Below are 12,642 nucleotides of genomic sequence, written 5' to 3'. Positions count from 1 at the left end.
AACTGTGTTCTCAGCATAATGAAACTGAGTCTAATCACTTTATCCTCCCAATAGCATAAGAAACTAGGGGTTTTGCACTTTAGAGTGGCTGCAAAATTTAAAGTCCACCCAAAACCTTTCTTTCAAGAGTTTCAACATAAAGAATCCAACAAGGCAGATAGGATGGTTCCAGTTTACAGATCAGAAGCCTTAGCATTAAATGAGTTGGCCACAGTCACACAGCTAGTGTTACATCTAAAGAAAAGGTATGACTCATTTGTTACTCTACACCTGGGCAACAAAGAATAAACATCAAATTATTTAGGGAAAGGAGCCCAGTGAAGCATCCTGACTGCAGTGATTAGTCTTGGCCAGGAACGAGTCTGGATGCCGATCTTCCTTCCTCTTACCACAGTTAGGTATAAGTGGCTGCTAAGCTCATGTAAAATACTACCTCTACCTGGGAGGTCTCTAAGCCATGGCTCCTCAAAGAGAACTGGGAGGAACAAGCATTCTGTTAAAGTTATGTTTCCTAACTAACTCTCCCTGCCCTAACCCTAACCCTACCACTAAATTTTATAATTACTTCTTTTTTTTACTCTCTTCCAGTGTGCTGTTTGGTTGGCACATGTCAATCTGGGAGAGAACTAGAAAAGGCTAAGATGTTGAAGTGCTTAAAGGTCACTTAGCTATGGACCCTGGTTCTAGGTAGGGAAAGGTGCTCTGGCTGCAGTTATAAGAAACAGAAAGCAAGAAGTTTGCAAGTAAATCTATTCATTCCAGCTCTGAAGTCACCTCTTAGCATGGACACAAGTCTGCCGTTTTTGTTAAAGCATTGGTGTAGAGCACCCAAGCCAAACCTGAAGGGTCTTATTCTTTGTCTTTAAGCACTCAAAGTATTCATCTGAATTTTCCTTTGTAACCATATGCATGGTGGGGCCAGGAATCCTTTTCAATCCAGGGGAATACGTAGGGGGAAGTGCCTGAGGACAAGGGGCCTTATTAAGTTCCTAGGGAAGGGCATGTGGTTTGAAAATCTTTCAAAAAATAGTTTTTCATTTTATATATTAAAAAAACCAAAACCTACTGCTTTTATTTTATTTTATTTTGGTACTGGAGACTGAACCCAGGGGTGCTTTACCACTAAGTTACATCCCCAGTACTGTTTATTTTTTATTTTGAGACACGGTCTTGCTGAGTTGCTGAGGCTGGCCTGAAATTTGTGATCCTTTGCTCAGCTTTCTGAGTCACTGGGATTTCAGGCATGTACCACTGAGCCTGGCCTACTGCTTTTATAAAAACCAGGCAGAAGTTAAAATGGGCCATTATTCAGAGTCTCATAACAGAAAATCTGCTTTGGCCAGAACAACAACAACAACAAATGCTTTGGGTTCTAGACCTAGGTTTTCTTTTTTGTAAAATTATTTCTAAATATTCCTTAAAAAAAAAATTGAACATTTAAAAGCCTCAATTAAATGTTAATCTGCCTTCTTAATACCAGCTAATCCTTTTTTAAAAAAAGTATATAAACTGGATGCAGTGGTGCATACCAGTCATCTCAGCTACTTGGGAGGCTGAGGCAGGAAGACCACATTTAAGACCAGCCAGGAAACTAACTTAATGAGACTCTGAGTCTCAAAATAAAAAATAAAAAAGGCTGGGAGTGTAGCTCAATAGAATGCTCCTGGGTTCAATCCCTAGTGCTGCAAAAAAAAAAAAAAAAAAAAAAGTTTGAGGTGAAAGGTTACAATTCTGTTGTGGGAGAACTTGGTTGACTATCAGGGATCAGAGTCCAGAGGGAAAAAACAGGCACATGGCATTTCTCTTATCCAAGTCATATACTACATCAGTACTCAAGTGTGCACTCATGTTTCAGGCTGTGAAAGTGGTCGGGGCTTCTGTCTGACCTGGTGAGGAGTGAGTTCAGCACCAGTGTTCACATCTACCAGCTGGAAGAATAAGGCAAAGTTCTGGTGGCTGTCTGCGATGAATGTACCCTTGGCTTTGGCTGGATAGGTCACCCTGAAAGACACATTACACAGTGGGTCTTCAGACAGGCTCTGCATATCTGAGAACAGGCAAAGAACACACTCCTCCCTTCACTGCCTACTCCTCTCCCGCTGTCCCCCTTCTGCGATTGACAGATAGATGTAGCTGGGGCAGAGTGGGCTGGTACAGTCAGGACTGGGAACTTTTTTTTGTTTCTGTTTTTTTGCCCTGCTGGAGACCAAACCCAGGACCTTGCACATACCAGGCAAATGCTCTACCACTACGCTATACCCCAGCCCCCAAGCCAGGACTGAGAAAAGCACAGAGAAAACTTTTATCAGGGTATAGAAAAAAATGCTCTGTGAAGATGTCTGGAGGCTTTTACTTCAAGGAATGAGCTCTAAATTCAACCAAGTCTGAAGCTGGTGAAGTTCACATGTACCTCTGTAGGAACACAGGTGGACTACGAGCTGGCTGTCAAAACCGCAGGAGAAATCATCCCAGGATCAATGCCAGAAGTGTATGTGAGCAAGGTTGAGAGACAAAGGGGAAGAAGGGGGCAAAGGAGAGCCGGGAACTTGGAGTTATTACTTTTTTAAAAAAAATATTTTTTGTTGTAGTTGGATACAATATCTTTGTATTTATTTATTTATTTTTATGTGGTGCTGAGGATCGAACCCAGGGCCTCACACGTGCTAGGCGAGTGCTCTACTGCTGAGCCATAACCCCAGCCCCACTATTTTTTTTTTTTTTGCTATATTTTTTTCCTGGATACTGTTTCAATTTATTTTTCTGCCCTGAAATTGGGTTTTAAAAAGTCCCTTTCTCAAAAAAACTGTCCTTTTCAGATTTATCTCCTGGGATTTTAGTGTAAGATGGCCAGCAGATAAATAGGCTTAACAGTTATAAAGCTTATACATAGCTTTATTTTGTTCTCTGGACTTATATTTACTCATGAAGACAAATTCTCATTTACATAGAGAATTAAATTTTGCAAAGCACTCTCAGACATTATTCAGTGGGTTCTCAAGTATTACTCTTCTCCCCTCCATCACTACAAAGACAACCAAGCCAGAGACAAGAAGACCAGCCTACAGGTTCCCAGGCTCTGGCTAACACCCCATTTTCAAAATGGCCTTCAGGCTGAATGTGGGCACTACATGCCTATAATCCCAGCAACTAGGGAGGCTAAGGCAGGAGGACTACAAGTTTGAGGCCAGTCTGGGTGACTTAGATAGACCCTGCCCCCAAAGAAAAAAAAACAGGCTTCCAGGGTTGACCTACTCTCTTCTGGCCTATACAGTCACCCCAGCTAAGTAAAGCTGGGATCTGAACTATTCCCAGAGACTTTTATTTATTTATTTATTTTTAAGAATTTTAATATTTATTTTTTAGTTATCGGCAGACACAACATCTTTGTTTGTATGTGGTGCTGAAGATCCAACCCAGGCCGCACGCATGCCAGGCGAGCGCGCTACCGATTGAGCCACATCCCCAGCCCTATTCCCAGAGATTTTGATGACTACCTCCTAAGGGTTTGGGGAAGGGTTGCCCACAGGCTTCATATAACATTCTGATCCAACTCTGATCAATTGTTAATAACCCGAGGCTATGTTTGAGTTCAGTAGAAAAAAATGCTATGATGCAGTAATACCTGCCACGGAGGGGAAAGGAAATGGTAGCCTTAGTGCTAGCTGGGTAATGACATCTCAGTTCTAAAGACCTATGAAGCTCCCAACTGATTTCAAACCCACCACAAGCTAGAAAGAATTGCCATGAAGCCATCTAAAGCAAATTTATTCCTGTGTAAAGATAATTATAAAAAAGAAGGTAAATGAATACTCTGCTTCCTTCCCTGAGGAAGCTGTAATGACACAGTCAACCAACTCACACTTACATCCTGAGGTAATGCCCTTCGTCTCCTCATGTGGACTTGCAATAAATAATTTGCTTATGAAATGAACACCATTACAGACAACCCCCAAATCTGCTTAGATGCTAACCAGAATCTCTGGACTAGTACTGCTAGATTAGAGCCTCTTGAATTTGGGGTGAAGGCAGATCACTGCTGACACAGAAACGCCACCAGAAGGGTGCAGTCCCAGGCACATTCTTCTTAGCTCTGGAGCCTGGGGTTCCCTGTGCCCACATGGTATCCCACCTACCGGGTGGTTTTGGGTGCAATGCTCTGATCCTTATCCACAGTGGAAAGATCGACATTTGTGATGCCAACTTCAGTGGAAATCTTGACTCTGAGCTGGAACAAAATATAGAAGACAATAGTCAACTGGTAGGTATACAAAAAATTAACTGTATATCCTAAGTTTTCTACTCTTAAAAAGGTAAAAGCATATTTTATATATATATGGCAGAGTGCTTTTTCTTTCCTTTTTTTTTTTTTTTTGCAAGGGGTGGGGGGACAGTTTGCTAGGGATCTAGATAACAGCTTCAAGGATCATAGTAAAACTGGCCCAGCAAAGAAGTCTGTCCCACCTCTCCTATCCTGAAGCCTAAAAAAGCAACTCCTTATCTCTTCTTTCCTTCTCTGGCTTTGGTTGGATGGTACATATTTAAAAAGAAAAAGAAAAAAGGAGATCTTTTAATGTATACTTTAAAATAAAAAGGCAAAAATCTCTAAGCAGTAACCTTTAAGTAATTCAAATCAATAAGTACTCAATTCTATTAACAGCTAAGATTTATTGAGTGTTTACTATGTGAAGGCATTGGCTTTGTAAAGACAATCTCATTTAATCTTCATGAGAATTCTGTAAAGTAGGGCTAATTCAGATGAGGAAATTAAAGATTAGAGAGTTTAAGCTGCTTGCTCAAGATTAGATTGATACTAAATGACAGTCAGGATTCAAACTCACTCAAAACCCACCTACTTAGGAGCCTTGTTATACTGCTTCCCACCAGCACTCATTCTGCACCAAACAGCACTGTAACTTGCCTGGAGACTAGGAAGCTTGGCAGTCATCTGTGCAGTTTACTAAGTGCTTCTCATTCTCCTTCTGCACAAGGGGTAGAATTCTACCCTCTGGAGTCAGGTAGAGCCATGTGACTCTCTGGCCAGTGAAATGTGAACAGAAGTGAACCGTGCCGCTGCTGGGTGGAAGCTTTAGGAGTCCATGAGGATTCATTTCCTCTGACATGGACACGACAATGCATAGGTTGAGATATGTTCCTTCAGCCGGGGTCTCAGAGAAAGGACAACATGAAGCAGAGCCTCTAACTGACTCACTGAAGACACAGTGTGGGCAAAAAGTAAACCTTTGTTTTAAGCCACTGAGATCTGGAGTTTGTGACATGCACAAACGAGTCCATCCCATCTCCTAGTTTCTGAATTCTATATCTCCTTTATAAACATTTCCACAAAGAGCTACACAAGAAACTTAAAAATTAGATTAAAATAAATAAAGTATCCAAAAGTCTATTCATGGAAAATTTTTGAGTTAAAATCTAAGTTTGAATGTGTAAATTACACAAACCCAAGGCACTTTTATGTGCAAACATATCTGTGAGTCTTCCAAATATTGGATAGGCTTGAGAGTAACGCTTAAGGAAATCCTTGCCAAACCCAGAGTCTATGTCAGGATCAAGGAACAAAGACAGTGGTCTGGGCATATACGTGAAGGACAGCCGCAGCATTTTCCTAAAATGCCTTATCAAGGTATGACAGTCTCAAACCAAGGACAAAGAAGAAAAGTTAAAAAGGGATAAAGATAGCTATCAATTAATTCTTTTGAACAGCCTTCCCTCCTGCCTTCATAATAACTATTTTGTGACAAGAGCCTCAATTATTATTGAATAGGGTGTTCTGTTTTGCTTAAAAAAAAAAAAAAAAAAAGAATGTAAAAGATATATTGCAGAAGCTATAAAGATATTACCATCTACGTTTGAATACGTAGGCAGCTATCAATTGGATTTTATTTAGCAGCCCTGGCTGTCACTGAGCCTAGGAAATGGTGATATGGCAGAGAAAGGGCCCTCAAGTTGAACAGTCCTCCCAGGGAGATAGCTTACAGCCGCTAGCTTGTTCTTGGAGTTCTCTAAAACAGCACGAAGCTCAGTAAAGAGAAAAGGAAAAGTTAAGCATTTCCATTTGAAGACAGGTGGAAGAGTCAAGCAAAGAATAGCCAAAGAGCTCTAATTAGGCTACCAGCTTTTAGCAAGATAGCCTTCTGCGACCACTTTCATCCTCTCTCCTCCTACCCCATGCAGAGCACCTAAGTACAGGGGGATGGACAGGGAAGAGAACATGCACTGTCCGTAATTTTAACCAGGTACTGCTTTAATGGAGGGACATACAAAGTGCTATGGACGCACAAGACAAGGATCCAAGCCTGCCTGGGGGCGATTCCCTGAGTGGAAAGAAGGAAACAGTGGATAGAAGGAAGTCTAGAGAATAGGCAGCCCTCCAATTTTGGGAGAGGTAGGAAATTAACAATGCTCCGTGCTATAAAAATGATCTGTCTTCACGGTTAATTACCCTACAACCTTCATCAACATTAACCACATAACTCCCTCTTCATCTTGTGACTCATTCTCTTAAGGACTCATTCACTGAATTTGTAAATGTGATCATGAAATCATCATCGCATGCCCATAAACAAGACTAGCTAAATAAATAATGATAATGCACTCTAGGAATTACTGTGGAGCAGTTAAAAGAACAAGGCAGATGCCTACAGACAGAGAGGGAGCTGTTACTTCTTGCTTTTGACTACACAGCCAGTATAGTAGCAGAATTATACTAAGCATCATTGCCTGTCACCAAGTCTAGGTAATAGGGTGAACTATGGCAGGAGGGTTGGTGGGTGGAATATGGTGTAGCCTTCAAGGTAACAGACCCCCAAGGGTAAAGTTGGGAACTTCTACTTTGTGACAAAAGTGAAAAGTTCAGCTCTTTATGTAAAAAAAGATGCGCTTATGTTCACTGTGACATGCGTCCTCTTGTTAAAAGGTACACAGGAAACTGTTAAGAATGGACTCCTCTAAAGAAGACTGAATTGATAGGATGGCAGCATTATATACCTTTCTGCACCTGAAAAAAGTTTAATTGCTTATATATTTCACTCCTGTTTTTAAAATATAGGGATTACCTAGACAATGAGATTGTAGATCACATATGGTCTTCCAAATATGCTTTTCTATATTAAAAAAGTGATGTTACAATCGCTTTTCTTTTTGGTAGACGGATATATACAAACAGCTGTTCAAAGAACTGCATTAAGCTCCTCAGTGTATCCTAACTTTTGGGTTTTCATTAGACTCCTATCAACTTTTAGTACTAATGCAGCCACTAAGGCCTGCTAATTGACTGCTGTGTGTGTGTGTTTTTCTGAAGACATGGCGAGCATTCCTAGACTAGACAGACACATGGCATGAGCAGAGGGTGTATTGCAGTGAACTGGAGTCATTTTGGTTTGTCCTCATTCGAGTTTTAAAAGGATCCCTAAGTAACAGCTTTCTTTGCTGCAGAGAAAAACTGTAGGGCTGTTTATGAAAAGGAAACAGTCTAAAACAAATCCTTCTGCTCCTAAAATCTCACTACAACAGCTCTCAGGAAACACTCAAAAGAAAAATGTTTGTATGCCACTCTTAAAGCAAATGGAGCAATAAAAGAAGCCATCATAATGTCTTTCTTCCCCTTTTTTTGGATTGAATCCAAGGGTGCTTTACCACTGAGCTACATCCTCACATCTTTTTATATTTCAGTTTGAGGCAGGGTCTTTGCTAAGTTTTCCAGGCTGGCCTTGAACTTGCAATCCTCTTGGCTCAGCTTCCCCAAACAGCTCGAATTACAGGCATGTGCTAATATTCCTGGTGTGTATTGTAATATACCTGGCTCATCATAACTTTTACAAAGCCCTAAGAGTTCAGTTTAGCCAGGCGAGGTGGTGCATGCCTGTAATCCCAGTGACTTGGGAGGCTGAGGCAGGAGGATCACAAGTTCAAAGCCAACCTCAGCAACTTAGTGAGGCTCTAAGCAATTTAATGAGACCCTTTCTCAAAATAAAAAAATATTAAAGGGCTAGGGACGTAGCTCAGTGATTAAGTGCCCCTGGGTTCAATATTCTCCTCCCCAAATTAGAAGTTCAGTTTACAGCTACTCAGAAGACTGAGGAAGCAGGACAGCAAATTTGAGGTCAGTTTTAGCAATATAGCAAGAAGGCTGTGGGTGCAGCTCAGTGGTAAAGTGCCCTGGGTTCAATCTCCAGTGCTCACCCCCAGTGTAGGATCCTTTTTAGGATCCCTGTTGGTTAGTTGCTTCTTCCTTCAAACTCAGACTATAGGACTAATTTTCCTAAAATGCAGAAGGCTTATTTCTCCATTTTAAATGCTGCTAAGCCTGCTTCACGTGGGACCACGCTCGTTCTTTCTTTGTACCATATGCCATACATATCTCAAAAAATGTTTTAACGCCAGGAAATGCAATCTTTCTGCTCGGAGCAACAAACCTGTTTAGCTTATTACTGTCAAAAATGATGGTGCATTAGGGGCAATTAATGCTAATGAAAGCTTCCAAACCCACGCTTCCCCGACAGTCCCATGTCAATGAGCACTATGACAGGCTTCCACACAAAACCACCATTAAAGCTCCAGCCAACATTGCCGTCTCCAGGAAGAGAAAACAGGACCACTGACTCACTCAGGCTCTAAACATGACTATTACAAAATTACAAAGTCAAGTCACATTTAAGGTAGAGGTCAAGAGGGTGTGTGCACACGTGCGAGTGCTCACGTGTACACACACACACACACACACACACACACAAGCTCTAATGTGATAAAGGGGAGAGGGATTTTGTAATGCGTACTCCATCACTGGAAAGGAAAAGGGCAGCAAATGGCCTGGTAAGGGCCTATTATCACTGCATGAACAACAGCCATTAGCCATCTCTGCTATTTTGCACTTAGATAATTTTCCCAACAACCACAGAAACACTTGGACAAACACCAGATTTGATTTTACAAAAAGCCAAGCTGTTACAGTAATCACGACAGTGTGGTACTGGCATAAGGACAAAAATACAGATTAATGGGATAGAATTTTGAGTCAAGAAATTAACCCTTATGTTTATGGTCAACTGAGTTCTGACAAGAACACAGAGACAATTCACTGTGAGCTGGGTGTGGTTGTGTTCACCTGTATCCCACCTCCATGGGAGGCTGAGGCAGGAAGATCGTATATTCCAGGTTGGCTTGGGCAACTTAGCAAGACCCTCTCTCAAAATTAAAAAAAAAAAAAAAAAAAAGGAAATGGTGCTAGAGACATAACCTGGGTTCAATACTCAGTACCACCAATAAAAAAAAAAGGGAAAGAACAGTCTTTCATATATCATGCTAAGATAACATACAGAAGGAGCCTGTACCCTACTACAAACAAAAATTAACTCAAAATGGGTCAGACACCTAAGTGTAAGAGCTAAAACTAGAAAATCTTATAAGAAAACAGTAGTAAATTGTTATACCACCTTGGATTAGGCAATGGTTTCTTAACTATATCACCTAATACCAAAGCAACAAAAGAAAAAATAAATATAAATTTTTTTTTGTCTCAAAATTAAGACCCTGAAGAGCACAGTGGTGCATACCTGTAAGCTCAGTGAATCAGGAAGTAGGAGGATGCTAAAATCTCACTACAACAGATCTCTGGAAACACTCAAAAGAAAAATGTTTGTATGCCACTCTTAAAGCAAACGGAGCAATAAAAGAAGCCATCATAATGTGGCTAGCCTAGGCAACTTAGCAAGACTCTGTCTCAAAAATTAAAAATAAAAAAGGGGAGAGGATATAGTTCAGTGGTACAGCGTTCCTGGGTTTAATTCCCAGTTCTACAAAATCAAAAGAAAAAAAAAATTAAAACCTTGCTAGGCATATGCCTGTAATCTCAGCTACCAGGGAGACTATGGCAGGATGATCACAAATTTGAGGCTAGCCTGGGTAACTTAGCATGACCCTGTGTCAAAATAAAAAATGAAAAGGGGTGGGAATGTAGCTCAATGGTATAGCACCCCTGGATTCAATCTCTAGTACCAAAAGGAAAACAAAGCAAAACCTTTTGTACAAAAGATAACATTAAAAAAATAAAAAGACAATCTACTGTGAGAAAATATTTGTAAACCATATATCTGATAAGGAACTGGTAGCCAGAATATATGAAGAACTCACATAGGTCAATGATATAGTAAGATAACAACAGAGCCGGGCACAGTGGCACACACCTGTAATCCCAGGAGCTCAGGAGGATCTCGAGTTCAAAGCCAGCCTTAGCAAAGGTGAGACGCTAGGCAACTCAGTGAGACCTTGTCTCTAAATAAAATACAAAATAGGGCTAGGGATGTGGCTCAGTGGCCAAGTGCCCCTGAGTTCAATCAATGGAACCAAAAAAAAAAAGCTCCCCTTAACAAAGGCAAAAAAAAAAAAAAAAGATGCATAAGAAGTAGAAAGATTGGGAAAGAAATAAAAAGGCTGAAATTATATATATATATATATATATATATACACACACACACACACATACACACACACACACACACACATATTTTTATTTTTTAGTTGTAGTTGGACACAGTACCTTTATTTTATTTATTCATTTTTATGTGGTGCTGAGGATCGAACCCAGAGCCTCACACGTGCTAGGCAAGCGCTCTACCTCTGAGTCACAACCCCAATGCCTGAAATATATATTTTTTTAAATGGGCAAATGATCTGAATAGGTATTTCTCCAAAGAAGACACAGAAATGATCAATAGTACACAAAAAGGTGCTCAACATCATTAACCATCAGGGATGTGCAAGTCAAAACCACAAGATACCTCTTCACACCTGCTAGGATGGTTATGATAAAAAAAACACAGACAATAAAAGGTGTTGGTGAAGAGGCCGAGAAATTACAAGCCTCACATACACCGGTAGGAATGTAAAAATGAGAGTGCTGTTTTGAAAAATACTCTATTAGTTTCTTTAATAAGTTAAAGTGACCACATGACGCAGCAATTCTATTCCTAAACATCTGCCTCCAATAATCAAGAACAAGTGTTCAAACAAAAACTTGTACATGAATGGCCAGAGCAGTATTATTCATAAGTGCCCCAAAGTGGAAATACCCATTCTTAGTGTGAGGCCCAGGGTTCAATTCCTAGCATCAGACAGACACCCGAAGAAGTGGAGGGAAGCTCAAATAGTCATTGACTGATGAATGGATCAACAAAATGTGATATAGCCATACAATGGACTATTATTAAACCATAAAAAAGAATAAAGTACTGAAACATGCTACAACATGAATGAACTTTAAAAGTGCCATGCTAAGTGGGGAAAAAAAAGCTAGACATAAACACATTCTATGAAACATATAATTCCTTTTATATGAAGTGTTCTGAATAAGGAAACCATAGAGACAGAAAGCAAATTAAGAGAGACTGCATAGGACGGCTAACAGATGGTGGATTGCTTTTTAGGGTGATAAAATTGGTATTGGTCAGGGTTGCACAACTCTGTGAATATACTAAAAACACTGTATTGTATACTTTAAGCAGACACATTTTATGGTATGTTAATTATCTCAATAAAGCTGTATTTAATAAATAATAAAGCCAAGGTTTACCTTTGGAAGGTGAACTACCACAGAGCCCATTCTAAGGACCATGGAACACGGGAAAACATCTTTAGACCACTGCATCCTTTTCTTCTTCTAAGTGGTCTAAGATGGAAACTAAACACCAAAAAAAGTACGATTTGGTCTCTACCCACAGGAAGTCCCAGCCCAGTGAGAGTAATGCACACACCAAACAATGGTAAGACCCGCAACATGCACAACCAGAGTCAGGGTGTAAAATACCAGGGCAAGACCAACAGGCTTCAGGTAGACCCAAACCCTAAACATAAAAAGAAAAAAAGCCTTAGAGAAAACAGAAAAACACATGGGAGGACACTTTCTTGACCTTCATGTAGCAAAGAAATTTTTAAAGATACCAAAAACAAAACCAACTTAGGAGGGCTGGGGTTGTAGTTCACTGGTGGAGCATTTGCCTAGCATATAAATAAATAAAAATAAAGATATTGTATTCATCTACAACAACAACAACAACAAAATTGAAAAAAAAAACAATTTAGGAATAGACTTCTAAATTAGGTTTCATTAAAATGAATTTTTGTGCATCAAAAGACATCATAAAGTATGTTAGAAGACATAATTAAGGATCAGTATCTAGAATATATATCACTCTTAAAAATCAATGATAGACTAACAAACCAAAAGAAAAACAAAGAAGTATGACGATTTATAAGAAAAGAAACCTAAATGGACAATGAAAACAAGAATGTTCAACTTTTTGGAACCAAGGAAAGACATTAAAACATGAAGATGCCAACCACGCACAGTGGTGCACACCTGTAATCCCAGCGGCTCAGGAGGCTGAGGCAGGAGGAACCCGAGTTCAAAGCCAGCCTCAGCAACTTATTAAGGCTCTAAGCAACTCAGTGAGACCCTGTCTCTAAATAAAATATTTAAAAAGAGCTGGGATGTGGTTCAGTGGCTAAGAGTCCCTGGGTTCAATCCCCAGCATCCCCCCCAAAAAAACCCAAGAAGATACCATTTCATAGATATCAGATTTTCAAAAACCAATAATACCAACTATTTATTTTTTTTGATAATACCAACTACTG

At 40.0% G+C, this 12,642-nt stretch overlaps 1 protein-coding gene across 2 annotated transcripts in view; it reads right to left on the bottom strand.

Moving 5' to 3' along the window:
- Window positions 1-12,642, bottom strand: part of Rpn2 (ribophorin II) — a 58,145-nt gene that overhangs the window by 12,396 nt on the left and 33,107 nt on the right. For both annotated transcript variants that reach the window (XM_076851825.1, XM_076851827.1), the window contains exons 10-11: window positions 4,134-4,225; window positions 1,887-2,001 (exon numbers count right to left, since the gene is read on the bottom strand). In XM_076851825.1, coding sequence (XP_076707940.1) covers window positions 1,887-2,001; window positions 4,134-4,225 — 207 coding nt within the window. The remainder of the gene's footprint in view (window positions 1-1,886; window positions 2,002-4,133; window positions 4,226-12,642) is intronic.

Source organism: Callospermophilus lateralis, chromosome 3 (assembly GCF_048772815.1).
Source record: "Callospermophilus lateralis isolate mCalLat2 chromosome 3, mCalLat2.hap1, whole genome shotgun sequence".
Lineage (NCBI taxonomy): Eukaryota > Metazoa > Chordata > Mammalia > Rodentia > Sciuridae > Callospermophilus > Callospermophilus lateralis.
The sequence above is the reverse complement of the archived record's forward strand: the minus strand, read 5'-3'. Positions and strand labels throughout refer to the sequence as shown.